Source organism: Abramis brama (genome assembly GCF_963993115.1).
Source record: "Abramis brama genome assembly, chromosome: 25".
Lineage (NCBI taxonomy): Eukaryota > Metazoa > Chordata > Actinopteri > Cypriniformes > Leuciscidae > Abramis > Abramis brama.
The window spans coordinates 28,994,834-29,017,333 of NC_139987.1; the positions used below are offsets into that span (position 1 = coordinate 28,994,834).

At 40.6% G+C, this 22,500-nt stretch overlaps 2 protein-coding genes across 6 annotated transcripts in view; one reads left to right on the forward strand and one right to left on the reverse strand.

Moving 5' to 3' along the window:
- erg (ETS transcription factor ERG) overlaps nucleotides 1–12,636 on the forward strand; it is a 50,519-nt gene extending 37,883 nt beyond the window's left edge. For 3 of the 5 annotated variants that reach the window (XM_084105079.1, XM_084105083.1, XM_084105082.1), the window contains 7 exons: nucleotides 1–142; nucleotides 7,208–7,288; nucleotides 7,538–7,609; nucleotides 7,691–7,750; nucleotides 7,824–7,880; nucleotides 8,553–8,600; nucleotides 10,272–12,636. The exon at nucleotides 1–142 is cut by the window's left edge and continues 62 nt beyond it. In XM_084105079.1, coding sequence (XP_083961205.1) covers nucleotides 1–142; nucleotides 7,208–7,288; nucleotides 7,538–7,609; nucleotides 7,691–7,750; nucleotides 7,824–7,880; nucleotides 8,553–8,600; nucleotides 10,272–10,780 — 969 coding nt within the window. In that variant the 3' untranslated portion in view covers nucleotides 10,781–12,636. The remainder of the gene's footprint in view (nucleotides 143–7,207; nucleotides 7,289–7,537; nucleotides 7,610–7,690; nucleotides 7,751–7,823; nucleotides 7,881–8,552; nucleotides 8,601–10,271) is intronic. The other 2 variants (XM_084105080.1, XM_084105081.1) reach the window with 1 other exon arrangement.
- Nucleotides 12,603–20,104, reverse strand: kcnj15 (potassium inwardly rectifying channel subfamily J member 15). The gene is made up of 2 exons (XM_084105084.1): nucleotides 19,979–20,104; nucleotides 12,603–14,589 (listed from the first exon to the last, which is right to left on the reverse strand). Exon 2 carries the CDS (start codon nucleotides 14,573–14,575, stop codon nucleotides 13,565–13,567), a length of 1,011 nt encoding a protein of 336 aa, XP_083961210.1. The 5' UTR covers nucleotides 14,576–14,589; nucleotides 19,979–20,104; the 3' UTR covers nucleotides 12,603–13,564.
- Nucleotides 20,105–22,500: the final 2,396 nt, after the last annotated feature.

Consider the following 22,500-nt stretch of genomic DNA (forward strand, 5'->3'; position numbering starts at 1 on the left):
GGACTGCCGGAGGTGGACGTGTCTCTGTTCCACAGTGTCGATGGGAAGCAGCTCTGCAAGATGAGCAAAGACGACGTCCAGCGACTGACCAGCAGCTACACAGCCGAGATCCTGCTGTCTCACCTGCACTACCTCAGAGAGAGTGAGTGTCTCTCGCCTGTCTCTCTCTCTCTCTGTGTGTGTGTGTGTGTGTGTGTGTCTGACCGGCAGCTACACGGCCGAGATCCTGCTATTTCACCTGCACTACCTCAGAGAGAGTGAGTGTCTCTCGCCCGTCTGTCTCTCTCTCTCTCTCTCTCTCTCTGTGTGTGCATCAGCTGCTCATCATGACGCTTCATAAGCTCTTCATTACTGACCTCTGACCTCATTCACTCCACTGACCTCTGACCTCACTTTCACACGACTCATTAACATGCATTAATATATCAGATTTAGACGTGTAAATCTCATCAGACCTGTCCAGGTCATACTTCCCCCACGAAAGTCAGAAAATGTATATATTATCATTTAAATTTTAAGTAAAATTTTTATTTTTAAAACATTAAATTGTAAACTGAATTATATTTTAAATAAAGTCTAAAGAAATGTTGCTTAAACTTTCTATGAAGACCATGCTTATAATGAATTATAGCCTCATTTATACTTATTTATGTAAGGCATAATGTACATCGAGCCAGTTGTTATCTCAGAATAAACCCTACAGGGTGATCAGGATCAGGTGGTGACTCTGCAAGGGCGGTATCGACAATTAGAGACTCTGGAAGGGTGGTCTCCACGGGACGAGACTGGACGGGTGATCTCCATGGAACGAGACTCTGGAAGGGCGGTCTCGACGGTTAGAGACTCTGCAAGGGCGGTCTCGCCAGTTAGAGACTCTGGAAGGGTGGTCTCTATGGGATGAGACTGGAAGGGTGGTCTCGACGGGATGAGACTCTGGAAGGGTGGTCTCCACGGGACGAGACTGGAAGGGTGATCTCCATGGAACAAGACTCTGGAAGGGTAGTCTCCACGGGACAAGACTGGAAGGGTGATCTCCATGGAACGAGACTCTGGAAGGGTGGTCTCCACGGGACGAGACTGGAAGGGTGATCTCCATGGAACGAGACTCTGGAAGGGCGGTCTCGACGGTTAGAGACTCTGCAAGGGCGGTCTCGACGGTTAGAGACTCTGGAAGGGTGGTCTCTATGGGATGAGACTGGAAGGGTGGTCTCGACAGGACGAGACTCTGGAAGGGTGGTCTCGATGGGACGAGACTCTGGAAGGGGGTCTCGACGGGAAGAGACTCTGGAAGTGTGGTCTCGACGGGAGAAGACTCTAGAAGGGTGGTCTCCACGGGACGAGACTGGAAGGGTGATCTCCACGGAACGAGACTCTGGAAGGGCGGTCTCGGCGGTTAGAGACTCTGCAAGGGCTGTCTCAACGATTAGAGACTCTGGAAGGGTGGTCTTTATGGGAGGAGACTCTGGAAGGGTGGTCTTGATGGGACGAGATTCTGGACGGGTGGTCTCGACGGTTAGAGACTGCAAGGGCGGTCTCGATGTTTAGAGACTCTGGAAGGGTGGTCTTGATGGGAGGAGACTCTGGAAGGGTGGTCTTGATGGGACGAGGCTCTGGACGGGTGGTCTCAACAGGACGAGACTCTGGAAGGTTGTTCTAGACGGAACGAGACTCTGGAAGGGCGGTCTCGACGGTTAGAGACTCTGGAAGGGTGGTCTTGATGGTAGGAGACTCTGGAAGGGTGGTCTTGATGGGATGAGACTCTGGACGGGTGGTCTCGACAGGACGAGACTCTGGAAGGGTGGTCTCGATGGAACAAGGCTCTGGAAGGGTGGTCTTGACGGAAGGAGACTCTGAAAGGGTGGTCTCGACAGGACGAGACTCTGGAAGGGTGGTCTTGACGGGAGGAGACTCTGGAAGGGTGGTCTTGATGGGAGGAGACTCTGGAAGGGTGGTCTTGATGGGACGAGACTCTGGATGGGTGGTCTCGACGGGACAAGACTCTGGAAGGGTGGTCTCGATGGAACAAGGCTCTGGAAGGGTGGTCTTGATGGGAGGAGACTCTGGAAGGGTGGTTTTGATGGGACGAGACTCTGGACGGGTGGTCTCGATGGGACAAGACTCTGGAAGGGTGGTCTCGATCAGTGTTAATTTCGTTAACGAAAACTATGACGAAAAATGTTCGTTGACGACCTTTTTCCCCCTGACTAAGACAAGACGATGAGAGACGACACCCACGTCATTAAACGATAACTGTGACTATATCAACACATGCAATATCGTTGACGAAAAAAGACGAGACTGAAATGTGTTTAAACATGTTTTAAACTTAAAGGACACGACAACACATTGACTGTTTTTTACGAGCGTTCATGCTTACGGTTGCCAGATTTTAATAATTAAACCCCCAGTCAGAGCTTTTCTGTAAAAAAAAACACGTTTTCTACCCGGTCTTTTCAATAGTATCTGGCAACCATGCGCGCGCGCTCTCTACACTGCTGAAGAAGCGCGGATGATCTGAAAACACAGACGAGTAAACTGAAGTTTAGCGATCTTCATTTGAGATGTTCTACTTAAATTAAAGTGTCGTTCAATCGGTCTGTGTTCTGCCACGAGCCGTTTGCGCTATCTGTGCTACTAAATCTGCGATCAAAATATAGGCTGATATCCAGCAGTGTTTTTAATGTTGATCATATTATAGCCTACGAGCAAGAATGCAATGTTTCCTGAATATCCACACGATTTCAAATGTTACATTGATTTTATACAACAGTTCAACAAACAGAAGTGTAACATTAAATAATGTACTACATTTTAAACAGTATTGTCAGTAGGATTATTGCTCTATTTTGCAACGAAAGCCACAGCAGAACTGCAGCACACAGCGGTGATTCGTGAACGATTCTGTGGCTTTGAACGAATCGTGAGATTCAATGACCCGTTCATAAATATAGCAGCGTGCTTCCTTACTGAATGAATGAATGAATGACTCCATGACTCACTCATAAAGACAGTGACTTACTACTGGCTTTCATTTAATATTTTAAAAGTACCGGTATCACTTCGTTTTTACCATCATTGCATATTTATTGAACATTGTTTAATTAAAAAAAATATTTAAAAAATATTGTCCCTTAATGGAAAAAGTGTGACTGCAGTCAAGTGGAAGAGAGGGGGTACCAGGGGGTAGGGCACTCTAAAAACCACCGAACTAAGGAAAAGGGGTATGTAGAATTGCACAAGTGCTACTGCTAAAGAGTGCAATGTCAATACAGCCTGTTACATAAATTTACATTTCTCATAAGCTTAACTGAATTGGCCTAGAGATAAAAAATTTAGGACATTTTTTGTCTGAAGACTACATATAAATAGCTACCAAAATTAATGTCGGTAACTGCAGTTTGAGTAAAATTTGACAAAAAATGCAATGACTTTTCGTCAACTAAAACTAAAACTATGAAAGACAAAATGACTAAAATGTGACTAAGACCAATGAGTATTTTCGTCTCAAGATGAAAACTAAGACTAAATCAAAAATGGCTGCCAAAATTAACACTGGTCTCGATGGAACAAGGCTCTGGAAGGGTGGTCTTGACGGAAGGAGACTCTGAAAGGGTGGTCTCGACAGGACGAGACTCTGGAAGGGTGGTCTTGACGGGAGGAGACTCTGGAAGGGTGGTCTTGACGGGAGGAGACTCTGGAAGGGTGGTCTTGATGGGACGAGGCTCTGGACGGGTGGTCTCGACACGACGAGACTCTGGAAGGGTGGTCTAGACGGAACGAGACTCTGGAAAGGCGGTCTCGACGGTTAGAGACTCTGCAAGGGCGGTCTCGACGGTTAGAGACTCTGCAAGGGCGGTCTTGATGGTAGGAGACTCTGGAAGGGTGGTCTTGATGGGCGAGACTCTGGAAGGGTGGTCTCGATGGAACAAGGTTCTGGAAGGGTGATCTTGACGGAAGGAGACTCTGTAAGGGTGGTCTCGACAGGACAAGACTCTGGAAGGGTGGTCTTGACGGAAGGAGACTCTGAAAGGGTGGTCTCGACAGGACGAGACTCTGGAAGGGTGGTCTTGACGGGAGGAGACTCTGGAAGGATGGTCTCGACGGGACGAGACTCTGGAAGGGTGGTCTTGATGGGAGGAGACTCTGGAAGGGTTGTCTCGACGGGATGAGACTCTGGAAGGGTGGTCTTGACGGGACGAGACTCTGGAAGGGTTGTCTTGATGGGAGGAGACTCTGGAAGGGTTGTCTCGACGGGACGAGGCTCTGGAAGGGTGGTCTCGATGGAACGAGACTCTGGAAGGGTTGTCTTGACGGGAGGAGACTCTGGAAGGGTTGTCTTGATGGGACGAGGCTCTGGAAGGGTTGTCTTGACGGGACGAGACTCTGGAAGGGCGGTCTCGACGGTTAGAGACTCTGCAAGGGCAGTACGACGATTAGAGACTCTGGAAGGGTGGTCTCTATGGGAGAAGACTCTGAAAGGGTGGTCTTGATGGGACGAGACTCTGGACGGGTGGTCTTGACAGGACGAGACTCTGGAAGGGTGGTCTCGACGGTTAGAGACTCTGCAAGGGCGGTCTCGACGGTTAGAGACTCTGGAAGGGTTGTCTTGACGGGAGGAGACTCTAGAAGGGTTGTCTTGATGGGAGGAGACTCTGGAAGGGTTGTTTTGACGGGACGAGGCTCTGGAAGGGTGGTCTCGATGGTACGAGACTCTGCAAGGGCGGTCTCGACGGTTAGAGACTCTGGAAGGGTGGTCTTGATGGTAGGAGACTCTCGAAGGGTGGTCTTGAAGGGACGAGACTCTGGAAGGGTGGTCTTGATGGGACGAGACTCTGGACGTGTGGTCTTGACAGGACGAGACTCTGGAAGGGTGGTCTCGACGCCGGTTAGAGACTCTGCAAGGGCGGTCTCGACGGTTAGAGACTCTGGAAGGGTTGTCTTGACGGGAGGAGACTCTGGAAGGGTTGTCTTGACGGAACGAGGCTCTGGAAGGGTGGTCTCGATGGTACGAGACTCTGCAAGGGCGGTCTCGGCGGTTAGAGACTCTGGAAGGGTGGTCTTGATGGTAGGAGACTCTGGAAGGGTGGTCTTGATGGGACGAGACTCTGTACGGGTGGTCTCGACAGGACGAGACTCTGGAAGGGTGGTCTCGATGAAACAAGGCTCTGGAAGGGTGGTCTTGACGGGATGAGACTCTTGAAGGGTGGTCTTGATGGGAGGAGACTCTGGAAGGGTGGTCTCGATGGAACAAGGCTCTGGAAGGGTTGTCTTGACGGGATGAGACTCTGGAAGGGTGGTCTTGATGGGAGGAGACTCTGGAAGGGTTGTCTCGACGGGATGAGACTCTGGAAGGGTGGTCTCGACGGGACAAGACTCTGGAAGGGTTGTCTTGATGGGAGGAGACTCTGGAAGGGTTGTCTCGACGGGACGAGGCTCTGGAAGGGTGGTCTCGATGGAACGAGACTCTGGAAGGGTTGTCTCGACGGGTGGAGACTCTGGAAGGGTTGTCTTGAGGGGAGGAGACTCTGGAAGGGTTGTCTTGATGGGACGAGGCTCTGGAAGGGTTGTCTTGATGGGACGAGACTCTGGAAGGGCGGTCTCGACGGTTAGAGACTCTGCAAGGGCAGTCTCGACGATTAGAGACTCTGGAAGGGTGGTCTCTATGGGAGGAGACTCTGGAAGGGTGGTCTTGATGGGACGAGACTCTGGACGGGTGGTCTTGACAGGACGAGACTCTGGAAGGGTGGTCTCGACGGTTAGAGACTCTGCAAGGGCGGTCTCGACGGTTAGAGACTCTGGAAGGGTTGTCTTGACGGGAGGAGACTCTGGAAGGGTTGTCTTGATGGGAGGAGACTCTGGAAGGGTTGTCTTGACGGGACGAGGCTCTGGAAGGGTGGTCTCGATGGTACAAGACTCTGGAAGGGTGGTCTCGACGGAACGAGACTCTGGAAGGGTTGTTTTGACGGAACGAGTTATCAATTATGTTATCAATTATGTCTTTAATGGCTAATGTTTGCATTAGACGTCATAAAAGATAATTATGATTTGTTAAATCTGTATCTCCTCAGCCATTTGCATGGTTGCTTATAGAAGTTTGGAATTATACTGTAAAAAAATATTGTTGCAGTGTTTTGCTAGTAACTAACATTAAAAATACGTTTGTATTAATGATTTTGTGGTTTTTTTTTTGTTTCATTATTTTATTACAGCAATTATTGTTCATTGGTTACATTTACAAGTAAACAACTTAAAATGTATGATGAGCACATCTTCATAATTTCTTAACATTTTCTTTAGGAAAATTGCATCCTATGTTTTCACTTTACTTAAAGACAACAATGATGCATTTATAGAGGTTAGTAACTGTATTATTACTCACAATAAGTATTTATAAGAACACAACATGGCTATTAATGACAATATATTCACTTATTTGACAAATAAAACTGAATTGCTAAAAAGTCATTGTAATTGTAATAAGATAACATTATAGCAATGCAGGTTGCATCTTTATAAATACATTAATGGATCCATACAACTGACTAATTAATACTTATAAATCAGTGTATTATGGATTATGAGCATGCACATTGAAAAAGCAAATGCATGACATAAGTAATTATAAAAATAACATAAATGTAACTATAACTGTTCTTTTAATGTAGTATAGGTCGTAATGAGTCTATATAAATATATTTATAAAATAGTAATACTTATGAATAAGTATAAATGGAGCTATAATTCATTATATGCATGGGCTTCATAGAAAGTGTTACCGAAATGTTTTGCATTGTGACATGATTGTGATCAAACAGAAGCTCATTTCACCTTCAGCTCTCAGTATTTCTAGGACATCATTTATTTAATGCTGATTCAAATTAACATGTCAGAAGTGATGAGAATGAGATTTCTGTGCATTACAGTAACAAGAGTTTGTTGCAGAATGTGTTTAACTGTCACAGTGTGAAACATCTTCATGGTTTAAATATAAAATATTATTTTTTTAAAAATTGTAGTGGATTTTGGGGTAAAATATGTGAAGTAGAGATAATTTTTCTTTGATATGCATGAGATGAGAGAGAAAGACGTTCTTTGTTTTCATCTGTCTGTCTTCATTCGTCTGTCTCTCTCTGTCAGCATCATGTCACAGGATGTTTCTTCAGTTGTTTTATTCTTTTATTTTTCATGTGAATGTTTTGTTTCTCAGCTCCCCTTCCTCATTTGACTTCAGATGATGTTGACAAAGCCTTGCAAAACTCCCCGCGGTTAATGCATGCTCGCAATACAGGTAAGCAGCACTGCAGCTCCGCCCCAGTCCCGCCCCCACTGCCTCTGCCTCCGCCCCCACTGCATATGACCCCGCCCCCTCCACCTCTGACCCCGCCCCTTCCGCTTACAGCAGTCACACACACACACACACTGTCTGATGTGCATGCAGCGCTGCGGTTCCCCAGTTGTTGTGCATGAGCTGCATGATGCTGAATGCGATCAGTTTAACAGGCGTCGCTGATGTTTTCTGCTCGTGTGTGTCTTTCAGGAGGAGCGAGTTTCATCTTCCCTAACGCCCCCGTTTACCCTGCAGACAACAGCAGAGGAGCCAGCAGAGCAGGTCACACACACACACACACACACACACACACTCACTCACTTACACTCTCTGTCTCAACATGACGTGTGTGTTCTCTCTCAGAGGTCAGCTATGACGTGGTCAGGCGCTCTGGATGGACTCAGCCTGTGTCTGCCGCTAAAGGTTGGACAGACGTTCACTGCTCGCTTTACGCCACTGTAAGAGACTGTTTAACCTGAGTGTGTCTTTTCATCAGTTTCCCAGAGTTCTGCTGCCATCCTGAGCAAAGCTGAAGAGCAGAGAGCTCAGTTAGGTGAGAGGATCATGGGTAATCCAGACACGAGCAGATCGTTTCATATCAGTTCAGCAAACAGAACTACAGCATTGCATTCAACAATAAAGCCTCAAATATTTATTCAAAAGAAAACAAATTGTTAGGAAGAAAATAACTTTACAAACTAGTTTCAAACTAATTTCAGCTGATTTCCCAATGAACTGTTTTAAATGATGGAGCGGTTTTGTTTTCCTGAAATGACTTGGGAAAAGCACAATAACTGAACACAGTTGTTGAATTTAGAGCAGATGAAATATAGAAGGACTGACTGTTATATTGCCTGATTTTAAAAATGTTTTATAAATATCCGACAGTGTTGAGAGGAGACACTGAACCTTCATTCTGTGTCAGTGATGCTTCTTTACAAGATACATGTTTACATATTCATATATGGTGTAATATTTCACTCTTCTTCTAGTGATTTTTGTGATGAGAATGACTGATTTTGTTGCTTTAATTTCCACAGTTTAGGGAAAAATGTAATTTTTTTTACAGTTAGCATACCACATTTATCATATTATTTATGACACTCGAGACAATAGTCATACATGACAGAAGCGAATGCAGAAAGCTTAAATAAAGGAAATCAAATAAAGCATAAATGAAGTGAACGGGTTCATTTGTGTCTGATGTTTGTCGTCTTCTCTGTAGATCCGTATCAGATTTTAGGGCCGACGAGCAGCAGGCTGGCCAATCCAGGTGAGAGTCAAAGCTGTTCTAGATTCAGTCCTGACAGTCAAGTCAGATTTATTTATATAGCACTATACACAATACACATTGTTTTAAAGCAGCTTGATGTTAATGTTTATATGTTCTGAATATCTTAATGGCTTATAGCTGCATTTAACTGATTAGAGTTGGACTATAATATAGTTGCATTTATAGTATATATTGCTTTGTGTGAGAGTACTGTATGTACGCAGATAAAGTTTGACATTTAATTATATATCCAACTTTATATAAACCTAACCCTGCAAAATAATGTAGTTATGTTTTGCTACGATATATAGAGCTGTATGATATATATTTACGTTTTGCTATTGTATCTATAGTGCTGTGCGATCTAGTTACATTTTGCGACGATATATAGAGTTGTATGATATATAGTTACATTTTGCTACAGTATAAAGTGCTGTATAATGTATAGTTACATTTTGCAACGATATAAATAAAGCTGTACGATATAGTTACATTTGTGACGATATTTAGAGCTGTAAGATATAGTTACGTTTGGGACAAAATATAGAGTTGTTCAATATATAGTTATGTTTTGCGATATATATAGAGCTGTACAATATATACAGTAGTTATTTTTTGCGCGATATATATAGTTAAGTTTTGCAACAATATAGAGCTGTACGATATATAAATTTAAGTTTTGCCACGATATAGAGCTGTACAATATATAGTTACGTTTTGCGATGATATAAAGAGCTGTACGATGTATAGGTACATTTTGCTACACTATAAAGTGCTCTACAATGTATAGTTACATTTTGCGCTGATATATAGAGCTGCATGATATAGTTACATTTGGGACGATATATAGAGTTGTACGAAATATAGTTATGTTTGGGACGATATATAGAGTTGTGTGAAATATAGTTATGTTTTGCGATATATATAGAGCTGTACGATATATATAGTTACGTTTTGCGATATATATAGAGCTGTACGATATATATAGTTACGTTTTGCGATGCTATATAGAGCTGCATGATATAGTTACGTTTGGGACGATATATAGAGCTGTACAATATATAGTTACATTTTGCGACAATATAAAGTGCTGAACAATGTATAGTTACATTTTGCGATGATATATAGAGCTGTACAATATATAGTTACATTTTGCGACAATATATAGAGCTGTACAATATATAGTTACATTTTGCGACAATATATAGAGCTGTACAATATATAGTTACATTTTGCGACAATATAAAGTGCTGAACAATGTATAGTTAAATTTTGCGACGATATATAGAGCTGTACAATATAGTTTCATTTGGGACGGTATATAGAGCTGTACGATAAATAGTTATGTTTTGTGATATATAGAGAGCTGTACGATATATATAGTTACGTTTTGCAATGATATATAGCTGTACGATATATAGTTACGTTTTGCAACGATACATAGAGCTGTACGATATATAGTTAAATTTTGCAACAATATAAAGCGCTGTACAATATAAACTTACGATATGTATAGTTATATTTTGCGATGATGTATAGAGCTGAACGATTTTTTAAAAAAAATAACAGTTGAGATGAGTGTACTGTATGTAGGCAGATAAAGTTGTATAAACTTCTAGTAATTGTCTAATTTGTTAATTAGTTTAAGTAGTGACCCTAATGTGTCATCAGGCTCAGGTCAGATCCAGCTGTGGCAGTTCCTCCTGGAGCTTCTGTCCGACAGCGCCAACTCGTCCTGCATCACGTGGGAAGGGACCAACGGCGAGTTCAAGATGACCGACCCCGACGAGGTGGCGCGGCGCTGGGGTGAGAGGAAGAGCAAACCCAACATGAACTACGACAAGCTGAGTCGAGCCCTGCGCTACTACTACGACAAGAACATCATGACCAAAGTGCACGGCAAACGCTACGCGTACAAGTTCGACTTCCACGGCATCGCGCAGGCCCTTCAGCCGCACCCCCCCGACTCGTCCATGTACAAGTACCCGGCGGATCTGCCCTACATGAGCTCGTACCACACACACCCGCAGAAGATGAACTTCATGTCTCCGCATCCTCAGGCCATGAACGTCACATCGTCCGGGTTCTTCAGCGGCCCGAGTCCGTACTGGAACGCTCCGGGATCGGGAATCTACCCCGGACCACGACACCCCCCCACACACATGCCCTCCTACTACTAGACATCTACATCACGAACATCTCAAGACACCAAACTGGAGAATCCCAACCATCCGCCGGCACTCGCCGGATATAAAGCAGGAGAAAGCGTCTGGAATCCGGGAGCCGCGTGGATTCAGCGACGGGAATGTGAAAGTGGCAATATAACATGTAAAAGGGGCTTTTATGCTGCATGATCAAGTACTTATTCAGCTATATGTTCATGTGTACCTTATTGTACAAACACACATATCAGAGGGAGATCAGAGAGAGAGAGAGAACGTGAGACAGGTCGGAGGAAGAGAGACAGGCGTGTGAGGTGAGAGAGGACGCTGAGGTATGTGAGAAGATGAAGATTAATCTCTTGCCATATTTTATCAGTATTATGTCGCCCGTATGGCATCAGAGATCGATACTTGCCTTGAAAATGGCGAAAACTGGAATTTAAAGCTTTCAGATGTTTTTAATGACATCAAACCTTTAAAGACCGAGGTGCATTTATATGAACCCGTGCCTTACTATGGGAGCTTGTTCACGCCAGGTGACTGCGACTTTTTATCTCGCAATTAAGAGTTTATATCTCATAATTCTGACTTTTTCTCGCAATTCCGAGTTTATATTTGCAATTTTGACTTTCTCGCAATACTGACTTTTTCTCGCAATTGCGAGTTTATATCTCGCAGTTTTCTCGCAATTCCTAGTTTATATCTCACAATTTTGAAATATTTCTCGCAATACCTAGTTTAATCTTGCAATTCTGACTTTTTCTCGTAATTCCGAGTTTATATCCACAATTCTGACTTTTTCTTGCAATTCTGACTTTTTCTCGCAATTCCGAGTTTATATCCACAATTCTGACTTTTTCTTGCAATTCCGAGTTTATATCCACAATTCTGACTTTTTATCTCGCAATTCTGACTTTTTTCTCACAATTCCGAGTTTATATCTCACAATTTTGAAATATTTCTCGCAATACCTAGTTTAATCTTGCAATTCTGAATTTTTTTCGTAATTCCGAGTTTATATCCACAATTCTGACTTTTTCTTGCAATTCTGACTTTTTCTCGCAATTCCGAGTTTATATCCACAATTCTGACTTTTTCTTGCAATTCCGAGTTTATATCCACAATTCTGACTTTTTATCTCGCAATTCTGACTTTTTTCTCACAATTCCGAGTTTATATTTGCAATTTTTACTTTCTCGCAATACTGACTTTTTCTCACAATTGCGATTTTATATCTCACAATTTTGAAATATTTCTCGCAATACCTAGTTTATATCTTGCAATTCTGACTTTTTCTTGCAATTCCGAGTTTATATCCACAATTCTGACTTTTTTCTCGCAATTCCGAGTTTACATAAAAAGTCGCAATTACTTTTTTTCTTCTTTTTTTCTTCTGTGGCGGAAACCAGCTTCCATACCTTATAGAGGGATCCAGCTGAAGAGATGTACCAAAGATACCAGTATTATTATTAATTATTATGATGATGTTCTGAGTCACAAACGCTGTGCGTTTGTTAGATTGAAGTATACAGTTCAGTGTTATAATTCTTTTTATATAATAGATATATAACTTATGCATTTAAACACTACGAGTTGATCTCAGCCAGCCAAACACAGACATTTTATCACAGACGTAGAGAAACGGCAGTTTGATGATTCTCTGTATTATCAGTTGTTTACAGTGAACACACACACGCGTGTTCGTATGACGCTGGACTGGCAGCACACGGGCTCTGACCGACTGAACCCAGATCAGATCAGTTCGCTCAGAGACGCCCTGATGCTCTGAGATTGTTGACAAAGGGAAGAAAACATATACTTGGATAAATTATATGGTTTTCTACTGAATAATTTTAATAAACTATTTTCAACAATGTCGTTCTTCTCGTTTGAGTAAAGAAACACCCACATTGTCTCTTGTTCCATTCATAGACAGAGACTAGCGACTGTTGCCTCAAAACACACACACACACACACACAATCTCTCTCTCTCTCACACACACACACTCTCTCTCTCTCTCACACACACACACACACACACTGGTTGTCCGAGCGTCTCTGTTGCCACAACAGTCATGAACTGTATAATCATTTGAAGACAATGTATCTTTCAATGTTGAGTTTGTTGGGTTTAAAACACAAATATAAGTCACATATTTATTCAAGGGGAAACATGGATCAAATATTTTTTTCTAAAACAATTGCATCAATTCTGAAATGGATTAAAATATATTATGAGTAAAACAAACCAGAAACACAGAAAATACAAACTGTGGATAGATTGGATGGTGAAAGTGTCTCTATGGAGGATCATTTAAAGCGATTGATGGTGAAGTAAGACATTATATTCTGATTAAATAAGACAATCAGCTGTTTTCTGTGAATATATAGTAAAGTATAATTTATTCCTGTGATCAAAGCTGAATTTATTTGATAAAAAATACAGTAAAAATCACAAAATATTATTAAAAATATTATTTAAATAAAGCCACAGAAAAATCATTTCCAAAGAGAGCAGAAACATGAATAAGGAGTAAACTGAGAGTGACACTGTAGACTGCAGTAATGATGCGGAAAATTCAACTTTGATCACAGGAATAAATTACAGGGAAAAAAAGCTGTTTTACATTAGAATAATATTTTAGTATTTTTACTGTATTTTTAATTAAATAAATGCAGCTTTAATCTCAGGAATAAATCACACTTTAAATAAAGTCGCAGATAAATCATTCCCGATTTACTTCGATCGACACGAATGAGGAGTAATGGAGTGTTTCCGTCACACAGATCTCCCGCCTCTCCTCACTCCCGCCTGTACTCCTCCTCCAGCTGGAGCTTCTCCGCGTCGCAGAGGCTCATCGGCGGGTCTTTGCACACCGTCACCCTGTCGAACACACTGAGGTCCGCGGTGAGTTTCCCCCCGCTCGTGTGGGACAGCACCGGCGTGAACTCGTGAGCCCACAGGATCTCCTGAGGCGTGTATGAGGTTCGGCTCTGGCACGAGGAGGCCGTGGATTCGACGGTCCCGTTCAGGGTCACGAGCAGCTCGAACTCTCGCCTCGTGAGCTCATCCGCCGTGAGGTTAGCTAGCGGGCTTCTCTCGTCCAGCGCGTGCGAGAAGGTTAGCGGTAGCAAGAGGAACGGACACTCTCCGCTCGAGTCCAGCTGGAAGTCAACGTTCTCCTGATGAACGAGGATCTTCTCTCCCTCTTGCGTGACGCGAGTCGATAGAAGTTTCCCCGAGAGCTGGCACTGAATCAACAGGCTGTTCCTTAGGTTAGCGACGCGTACCATGAGACGTAGCCTCCCGTCGCGCACACACACCACCGCCACGCGACTGAACCGGATGCTGCCCGCGCGCTTCTTCGGTCGCGCTAGCTTAGCGAGAAACGCTCCGGTGACGAAGATCTCGGCTAGCCCTGTTAGCACTAGCTGTAGCACTAGCGTCAGGATCGCGAGAGGACATTCCTCGGACACGTGCCGGAAGCCGTAGCCGATGGTGCTCTGGGTCTCCAGGGAGAACAGGTACGCGCCGGTTAGCGAGTCCACGTTCATCACGCACGGCGTGTGATTGGAGGACGGGTCCGAGTCGAAGTCGCCGTGGCTCAAGCCGATGAGGTAGAACACGACGCCGAACACGAACCACGTCATGACGAAGGTGGAGGCGAAGAGAGTGATCTTGTAACGCCATTTGATGTCCACCACCGTGGTCCAGATGTCGTGCAGGAACAGCTTGATCATTCCCTCCACGTTATCGATCTTCACGTTACTGTGGCCGTCTTTGGACACCAGGCGCCGCACGCTCTCTGTCATCCTGAGCTTCTGTCCTGAGGAGGAGAAAACACGGGCTAATCGAGCAGCTCCACAGGGATAAACAGGAGAATAACAGAATCAATGGCGACGTTTACATGCACAGCTTTTCTGAATTCATTCCGACTGATGAATCCGAACGTAGTGTTTATATAAACTAAATAAAGTGCCCAAAACCAGTCGTGTGTGGATGAGCGTCTGAAGCCAGCACTGGAGGGCCGTTGTCCTGCTCCACTCCACACACGCAGAGAAAGCAGGATTATAGGAGGACGAGACACTTGTTTATACGACACTTTATTCAACAGGAACGTTGAATAAGTGTCTCGTTCAGCGCGTCAAATGTCATTACGCTATTTATACATCATTACGCTATTTCTACGCCATTACACTATTTCTACGGCATTACGCTATTTCTGTCATTACACTATTTATACATCATTGCGCTATTTCACCATTACGCTATTTCTACATCATTACGCTATTTCACCATTACGCTATTTCTACATCATTACACTATTTCTACGTCATTATGCTATTTCTACATCATTACGCTATTTCACCATTACGCTATTTCTACATCATTACGTTATTTCTACATCATTGCGCTATTTCTACGTCATTACGCTATTTCACCATTACGCTATTTCTACATAATTACGATATTTCTACATCATTACGCTATTTCTGCTTCATTACGCTATTTCACCATTACGCTATTTCTACATCATTACACTATTTCTACGTCATTGCGCTATTTCTACATAATTACGATATTTCTACATCATTACGCTATTTCTACATCATTACGCTATTTCACCATTACGCTATTTCTACATCATTACGTTATTTCTACATCATTGCGCTATTTCTACGTCATTACGCTATTTCACCATTACGCTATTTCTACATAATTACGATATTTCTACATCATTACGCTATCTCTGCGTCATTACGCTATTTCACCATTACGCTATTTCTACATCATTGCGCTATTTCTACGTCATTACGCTATTTCTACATCATTACGCTATTTCTACGTCATTACGCTATTTCACCATTACGCTATTTCTACATAATTACGATATTTCTACATCATTACGCTATTTCTACATCATTACGCTATTTCTACATCATTACGCTATTTCACCATTACGCTATTTCACCATTACGCTATTTCTACGTCATTACGCCATTTCACCATTACGCTATTTCTACGTCATTACGCTATTTCTACATCATTACGCTATTTCTACATCATTGCGCTATTTCTACATCATTACTCTATTTCACCATTACGCTATTTCTACATCATTACGCTATTTCTACATCATTACGCTATTTCTACAGCATTACGCTATTTCTACATCATTACGCTATTTCTACATCATTACGCTATTTCACCATCATTACGCTATTTCACCATTACGCTATTTCTACGTCATTACGTTATTTCTACATCATTACGCTATTTCTACATCATTACGCTATTTCACCATTACGCTATTTCTACATAATTACGATATTTCTACATCATTACGCTATTTCTGCGTCATTACGCTATTTCACCATTACGCTATTTCTACATCATTACGCTTTTTCTACATCATTGTGCTATTTCACCATTACGCTATTTCTACGTCATTACTAGGTGTGGAGCCGAACCCGAATACGGTATTCGGAAAGGCACAAATAATGTGTTTTTTACGAATACTTATTTCGAACAAATACTTAAAAAAATATTTGTATTCGGGAACAAGAAAAAATTTATATCAAAAAGCTGCGTTTCCTCCGGCTGTAAAGAAAGGAGGAAATGACACGGAAATATTTTGGATTAGGCTAATGTCACGTTGCCATAAGCGGTCGTTCACATAGCGCTTTTTTTTGCGCGTGCAGATTTCAAATGTAGGCGCGCGGCAAGCGCGCTCGTTTTTCCAGGCGCGCCTATGTTGGTTGCATAGCAACGACAAACGCGGTGCGAACTGCGCTCTCCATGATGACGAGGAAGTATCAGCAAATAATTAATTGATTTCTAGCCCTTGCATTAGCTTTAGATATATTTATGGAGATGAGAAATGAAATAAAAAGCCGTCATCATGTCATTAATATCAGTCCTTCAGAAAAGCTGTTCTAGGCTTATTCTTGGCTGGATAACTCTTAGCAGGTTTAAAAAGCCCTTTAAAAATTAAATATGAATGCAGTTTTTGGATTAAATAAAAGTACAGCCAAGTCAAATAAAACACGTTTTATCTCCTGTATTTGGTAACACTACAAGATACCATTCATTAACATTACTTAATGCACATCTAACATCAACACATTGAGTGAACAATATATTTTTACAACATTAATTAATGTTTGTGAATGTTATTTAATACAAACACTTGATTGGTCATGTTTGTTCACTTCAGTCATTGTGCATTAAATAATGTTAACATAAATAATGTTAACTTTTGATTTTAAAAATGTATTTTTAAATTAACCCCAAGGAGAATAATTGCGACAGTATATAACTATTGTTTATTGTTAGGTCATTTTATCTAATGTTATCTAACAAATTGAATCTTATTGTAAAGTGTTTTTAATACTACAGTTTCCATCTTTGTAACCGTGATATACACTTTAATATATGTAAATTTAATCTAAATTAAGCTTTGGTACCGAAATTGGTACCGAGAACCGTGGATTTTCACTGGTATTGGTACCGAATACTGAAATTTTGGTACAGTGACAACACTAGTAGCTCTGTTAGCTCGGTAATTTAGACAATAGGCTGTTGACAGAGTTGTTGGTAATGGCTGTTATGTTATTTTCTTTTCAATGACGTTCCTTGTTACATGTTCAATTGCTGGATTTATGGAAAAACATCAACCAATATTGCATATCCATAATTATTATAATGGATATAATTAAAGAATACTTACACTATAACGTAAATTAGAAGTGTAACGCAAAAAAAATGGATTTTTACACCTATTTTGAATTTTACTCGAATACAAATACAAATACAAATACTTTTCCCCCCTCAACAAATACAAATACAGATACAAATACCGGCTGCTTTGCACACCCCTAGTCATTACGCTATTTCACCATTACGCTATTTCTACATCATTGCACTATTTCTACGTCATTACGCTGTTTCTACATCATTACGCTATTTCTACACCATTATGCTATTTCACCATTATGCTATTTCTACATCATTACGCTATTTCTACATCATTGCACTATTTCTACGTCATTACGCTATTTCTACATCATTACGCTATTTCTGCGTCATTGTGCTATTTCACCATTACGCTATTTCTACATCATTACGCTATTTCTACATCATTGCACTATTTCTACGTCATTACGCTATTTCTACATCATTACGCTATTTCTGCGTCATTGTGCTATTTCACCATTACGCTATTTCACCATTACGCTATTTCTACATCATTACGCTATTTCTACATCATTACGCTATTTCTACATCATTGCACTATTTCTACGTCATTACGCTATTTCTACATCATTACGCTATTTCTACGTCATTACGCTTTCACCATTACGCTATTTCACCATTACGCTATTTCTACGTCATTACGCTATTTCTACATCATTACGCTATTTCTACATCATTACGCAATTTCACCATTACGCTATTTCTACATAATTACGATATTTCTACATCATTACGCTATTTCTACGTCATTACGCTATTTCTACATCATTTTGCTATTTCTACATCATTACGCTATTTCAACATTACGCTATTTCTACGTCATTACGCTATTTCTACGTCATTGCGCTATTTCTACATCATTGCGCTATTTCTACATCATTACGCTATTTCTACATCATTACGCTATTTCACCATTACGCTATTTCTGCATAATTATGATATTTCTGCATCATTACGCTATTTTTACATCATTACGCTATTTCTACATCATTACGCTATTTCTACATCATTACGCTATTTCACCATTACGCTATTTCACCATTACGCTATTTCTACGTCATTACACTATTTCTACATCATTACGCTATTTCACCATTACGCTATTTCTACATAATTACGATATTTCTACATCATTACGCTATTTCTGCGTCATTACGCTATTTCTACATCATTACGCTATTTCACCATTACGCTATTTCTACATAATTACGATATTTCTACATCATTACTCTATTTCTACGTCATTACGCTATTTCTACATCATTACGCTATTTCACCATTACGCTATTTCTACATAATTACGATATTTCTACATCATTGCGCTATTTCTACGTCATTACGCTATTTCTACATCATTACTCTATTTCTACGTCATTACGCTATTTCACCATTACGCTATTTCTACATAATTACGATATTTCTACATCATTACGCTATTTTTACGTCATTACTCTGCTGTAAAGCAGCTCTAAAGGAAAGTCATTATACAGATAAATTCATCTGATTCAGTCAAATCAATAATAGTCAAGTCTCCTTCATTTATACAGCGCTTTAACAATATAGATTTTTCACAGCAGCTTTACAGTGATAACAGGAGATTACAGTAGCAGAGATTAGGCTTTACAGCAGATCTAGAATAAAGTTATTGTCCAGATAAAGTTAGTTTTGATTGATTCACTTCCATTGTAAAGATCATTAGTTATTAACTTAGGGGCCGCTAACACGACACCGTTCCAACAGAAAACAGAAACTTTTAATGTGTTCCGGCCGTTCATTTGCACACCAGTGTTTGGATCTCGAGAACACACACTTTGAAACAAGATCCAAGGCACAAGTTTTGAAAATTATTGAAAAACTTTATCATCTCGTGTTTAGTCTATAGATATGTGTGTTTGAATATATATATGCGCAGGCGCATAGTCCTTCTTTACAAAGTGACATCACTAAATTACTGGCAGCATAATGCATAATTATTAGTCGTTTCCGTGAATCCATGTGAACTGGAATCATTTTGATAATGTTTAATCTGTGGGGAAGGAGGCCTTCACAGGAGAGACTAGTGGACACTTATAATACAGCCGACCTTACGTGTCTTTAAACCCACGTGATCCTGAACTCCATCAGGAGACAGAAGTGGAGAAACCCGGCTGCATTAATATCATTCAGTCACACATTCAGCCAACAGCATTCAGTCACAGTTCTCCTTCAGGTCCTCTTCATCACAGTCGGTTAATGACAATCTTTAACTCGTTATTAGATGCTTCAGACTTCAGACTGCGGGTAAACTCTCTCTCTGCTGTTCTCCTGAGTTAATCAACAGTTCTTCAGAGTTGTAAATTAACAGAGCAGCTCAAGTTCACAAACACACATTCATAAATACTGTATATAAACGAGGAGATTCAGAACTGCATAACCGCCTTCAATCTGTAAGACCCAGTGAGTTTCTGCTGGTTTCTCACCTGTAATCTGAGCCGGTCGAATGTCTCAGTTCTTCTGCTGTTCTTGTGTTTGTGTGACTCTGCGGCTCCGTGATGTTGAGGACAGTTAATGAGAGTCTAAAGAAGCAAATTACAGTCAGACTAGTCGAGCCGGTTCTCAGGAACGCCTCCTTCTGTCTCATATGTTACTGTTATGAGTCCAAACACACGGATCTTTCCTTGGCTTCGTCTGTCTGAGACACACCATCACACTCGTACTGTCAGCACTGCAAACATCACGCTCAAACTCAGTGTTTCTCGGTTTACAGCACAAACATCTGACATGCTTAATCAATCAAGATACATTTACTGGAGAAGCAAAATTACTGAAAATATTAAGTCTTGTCTTCTGAAAAAGTGAGTTTGAGCTTAAAACAAGAACAAATATGTTAGTGAGGTAAGAACAATCTTATTTTCCCTTTAATTTAAGATTATTTTTCTGATTCCATTAGCAGATATTTGTTCTTGTTTTAAGCTCAAACTCACTTCATTTTGATGCATTTTTCATAAACAAGACTTAATATCTTCAGTCAGAGTAACAAAGATGTGCCAATATTTGATGTTTAAATGCTTGCAGTCAAATACATCTACAGATCTGCTATATTTACAGTTTGATACATTTATTTCATGAAACTATTTAGTTCATAACGTGTTTTTAAATGTTACTCCTTGTTTCAGAACGTTCAGAGAACATCCAAAAGAAACGTTCATAATGTTTGAAGAATGGACTGTATCGTATAACCTCGGAAAACACGTTTTCAAAACATTTGATAAACTGGACATTTTGAACGTTCAGAGAACATTCAGAAATAACTCTTCATTTAGGCTTAGGGGAGAGTGGGGTAAGATGAGCCAGTTTTTACTTATGTGGATCTCAAGGCAAGGGAAATTGAGACAGAAGTACAATGAAGACATCCACTGTTAATTTGGGATGTTGCCTATAAACTGAAAATTAAAAAATGCACCTATGACAAAGAGCCTTGAAAATATGACCTCAGAAAAAAAAGTGTTCATGTGACTCAACTTACCCCAGGCTAGGGGTAAGTTGATCCCAGTCAGTGGGTAAATTGAGCCATCTGGGGGTAAATTGACCATCCTATCTTTCACTTTTTTATGCAAGCATAATAATAAAAAAACTTGCCTCTTTAAAATAATAATTTAATAACACACTTACCTTTCTAAACAATGTTAACCCTCTGGGGTCTGAGGTGTTTTTGGGGCCCTTGGGATGTTTTGAAATGCCCTGACATTTGTGCTTTTTTCAGTTGCTTATACACATATTAATGGCAAATGTGTAAATGCACTATTTAGCACAAAACAGGGCTACCATAATATGTGTGCAACATGTATGTACATGTTTGTATTTTTGAGAGAATAATGTTTATGCATGGTTATTAAAAAAACAAAATCTTCTGCCCAAATGTGTCACTAATATAAAGCACAATACAAATAATTTAAAGAGAAGGCTTATATTGACATTTTAAGATTTAGCTTACATCTACCTTGTAAATATATGTTTTGCTATTTTATTAAAAAGATTACAATTACAACAACAATTACAATTTCATCAATATTTCAAGTGTACTCTTTCTTTGTAAAAAATAAATTATAGGCCTACATTTTACTATATGTATTCATTTATTTGAAAATAGCCTACATTGGAGCAAATACTATAGTAACATCTTAGCTGATGACTTTATTTTTGAAAAAAAAAAAAATACTGTGCATATATATATATATATATATATATATATATGTATATATATATATATAACATATGAGCAGAAATTGCTAAACAAAAGCTTATTTGATGTGGCAATAGTCTATTTTAAAAAACTTTATAATTTATCCAAAACTAGTCAACAAAATATTGTCTTTCATATTTCGGCCGACTGTATTGTTTTTATGAAATATTAGGGCATATAAATGTTAATAGCAGTTTAATATGTTTCTTATACAAAGATATTTTATTTCAACACATTTCAGTCGATTTTCTCCATTTCAAAAAGGTTGAACCACTGGTTCAATTTACCCCACATCATCTGGCTCACTTTGCCCCATAGTCACCATTTTGGTAAAAACGGCCTAGCTTAGCAATTCAGGATAACCTTTAGCTTAATGATTCACATGGTTTTAAATGTTGACAAATCACCAACATGTACCATACACAACTTTAGACCTAGATCAATTTGCTTTGACAAAATGGCTAATATACCTGAAATGCAGAAAATTTACTTTAACAAGCAAAAAAGGTGTTTTTGTGGAAAAGACAACTTCCCTCTTGTCCCATGTGCTTCTCCTCTTCACAGTAATATATAAATGATGGAGTCCTTCAAAATGTATGGTCCCATGACACCAAATGTGCATAGTTTCCTAGAAACAGGGGGTGGGTCAACTTACCCACTGGCTCATTTTACCCCACTCTCCCCTACCTTAAGAGGAATGTGCGTTTCACTGTTCTTGCGTGATTGCAGAAAAATATATACGCTTGAACATCGATGGAG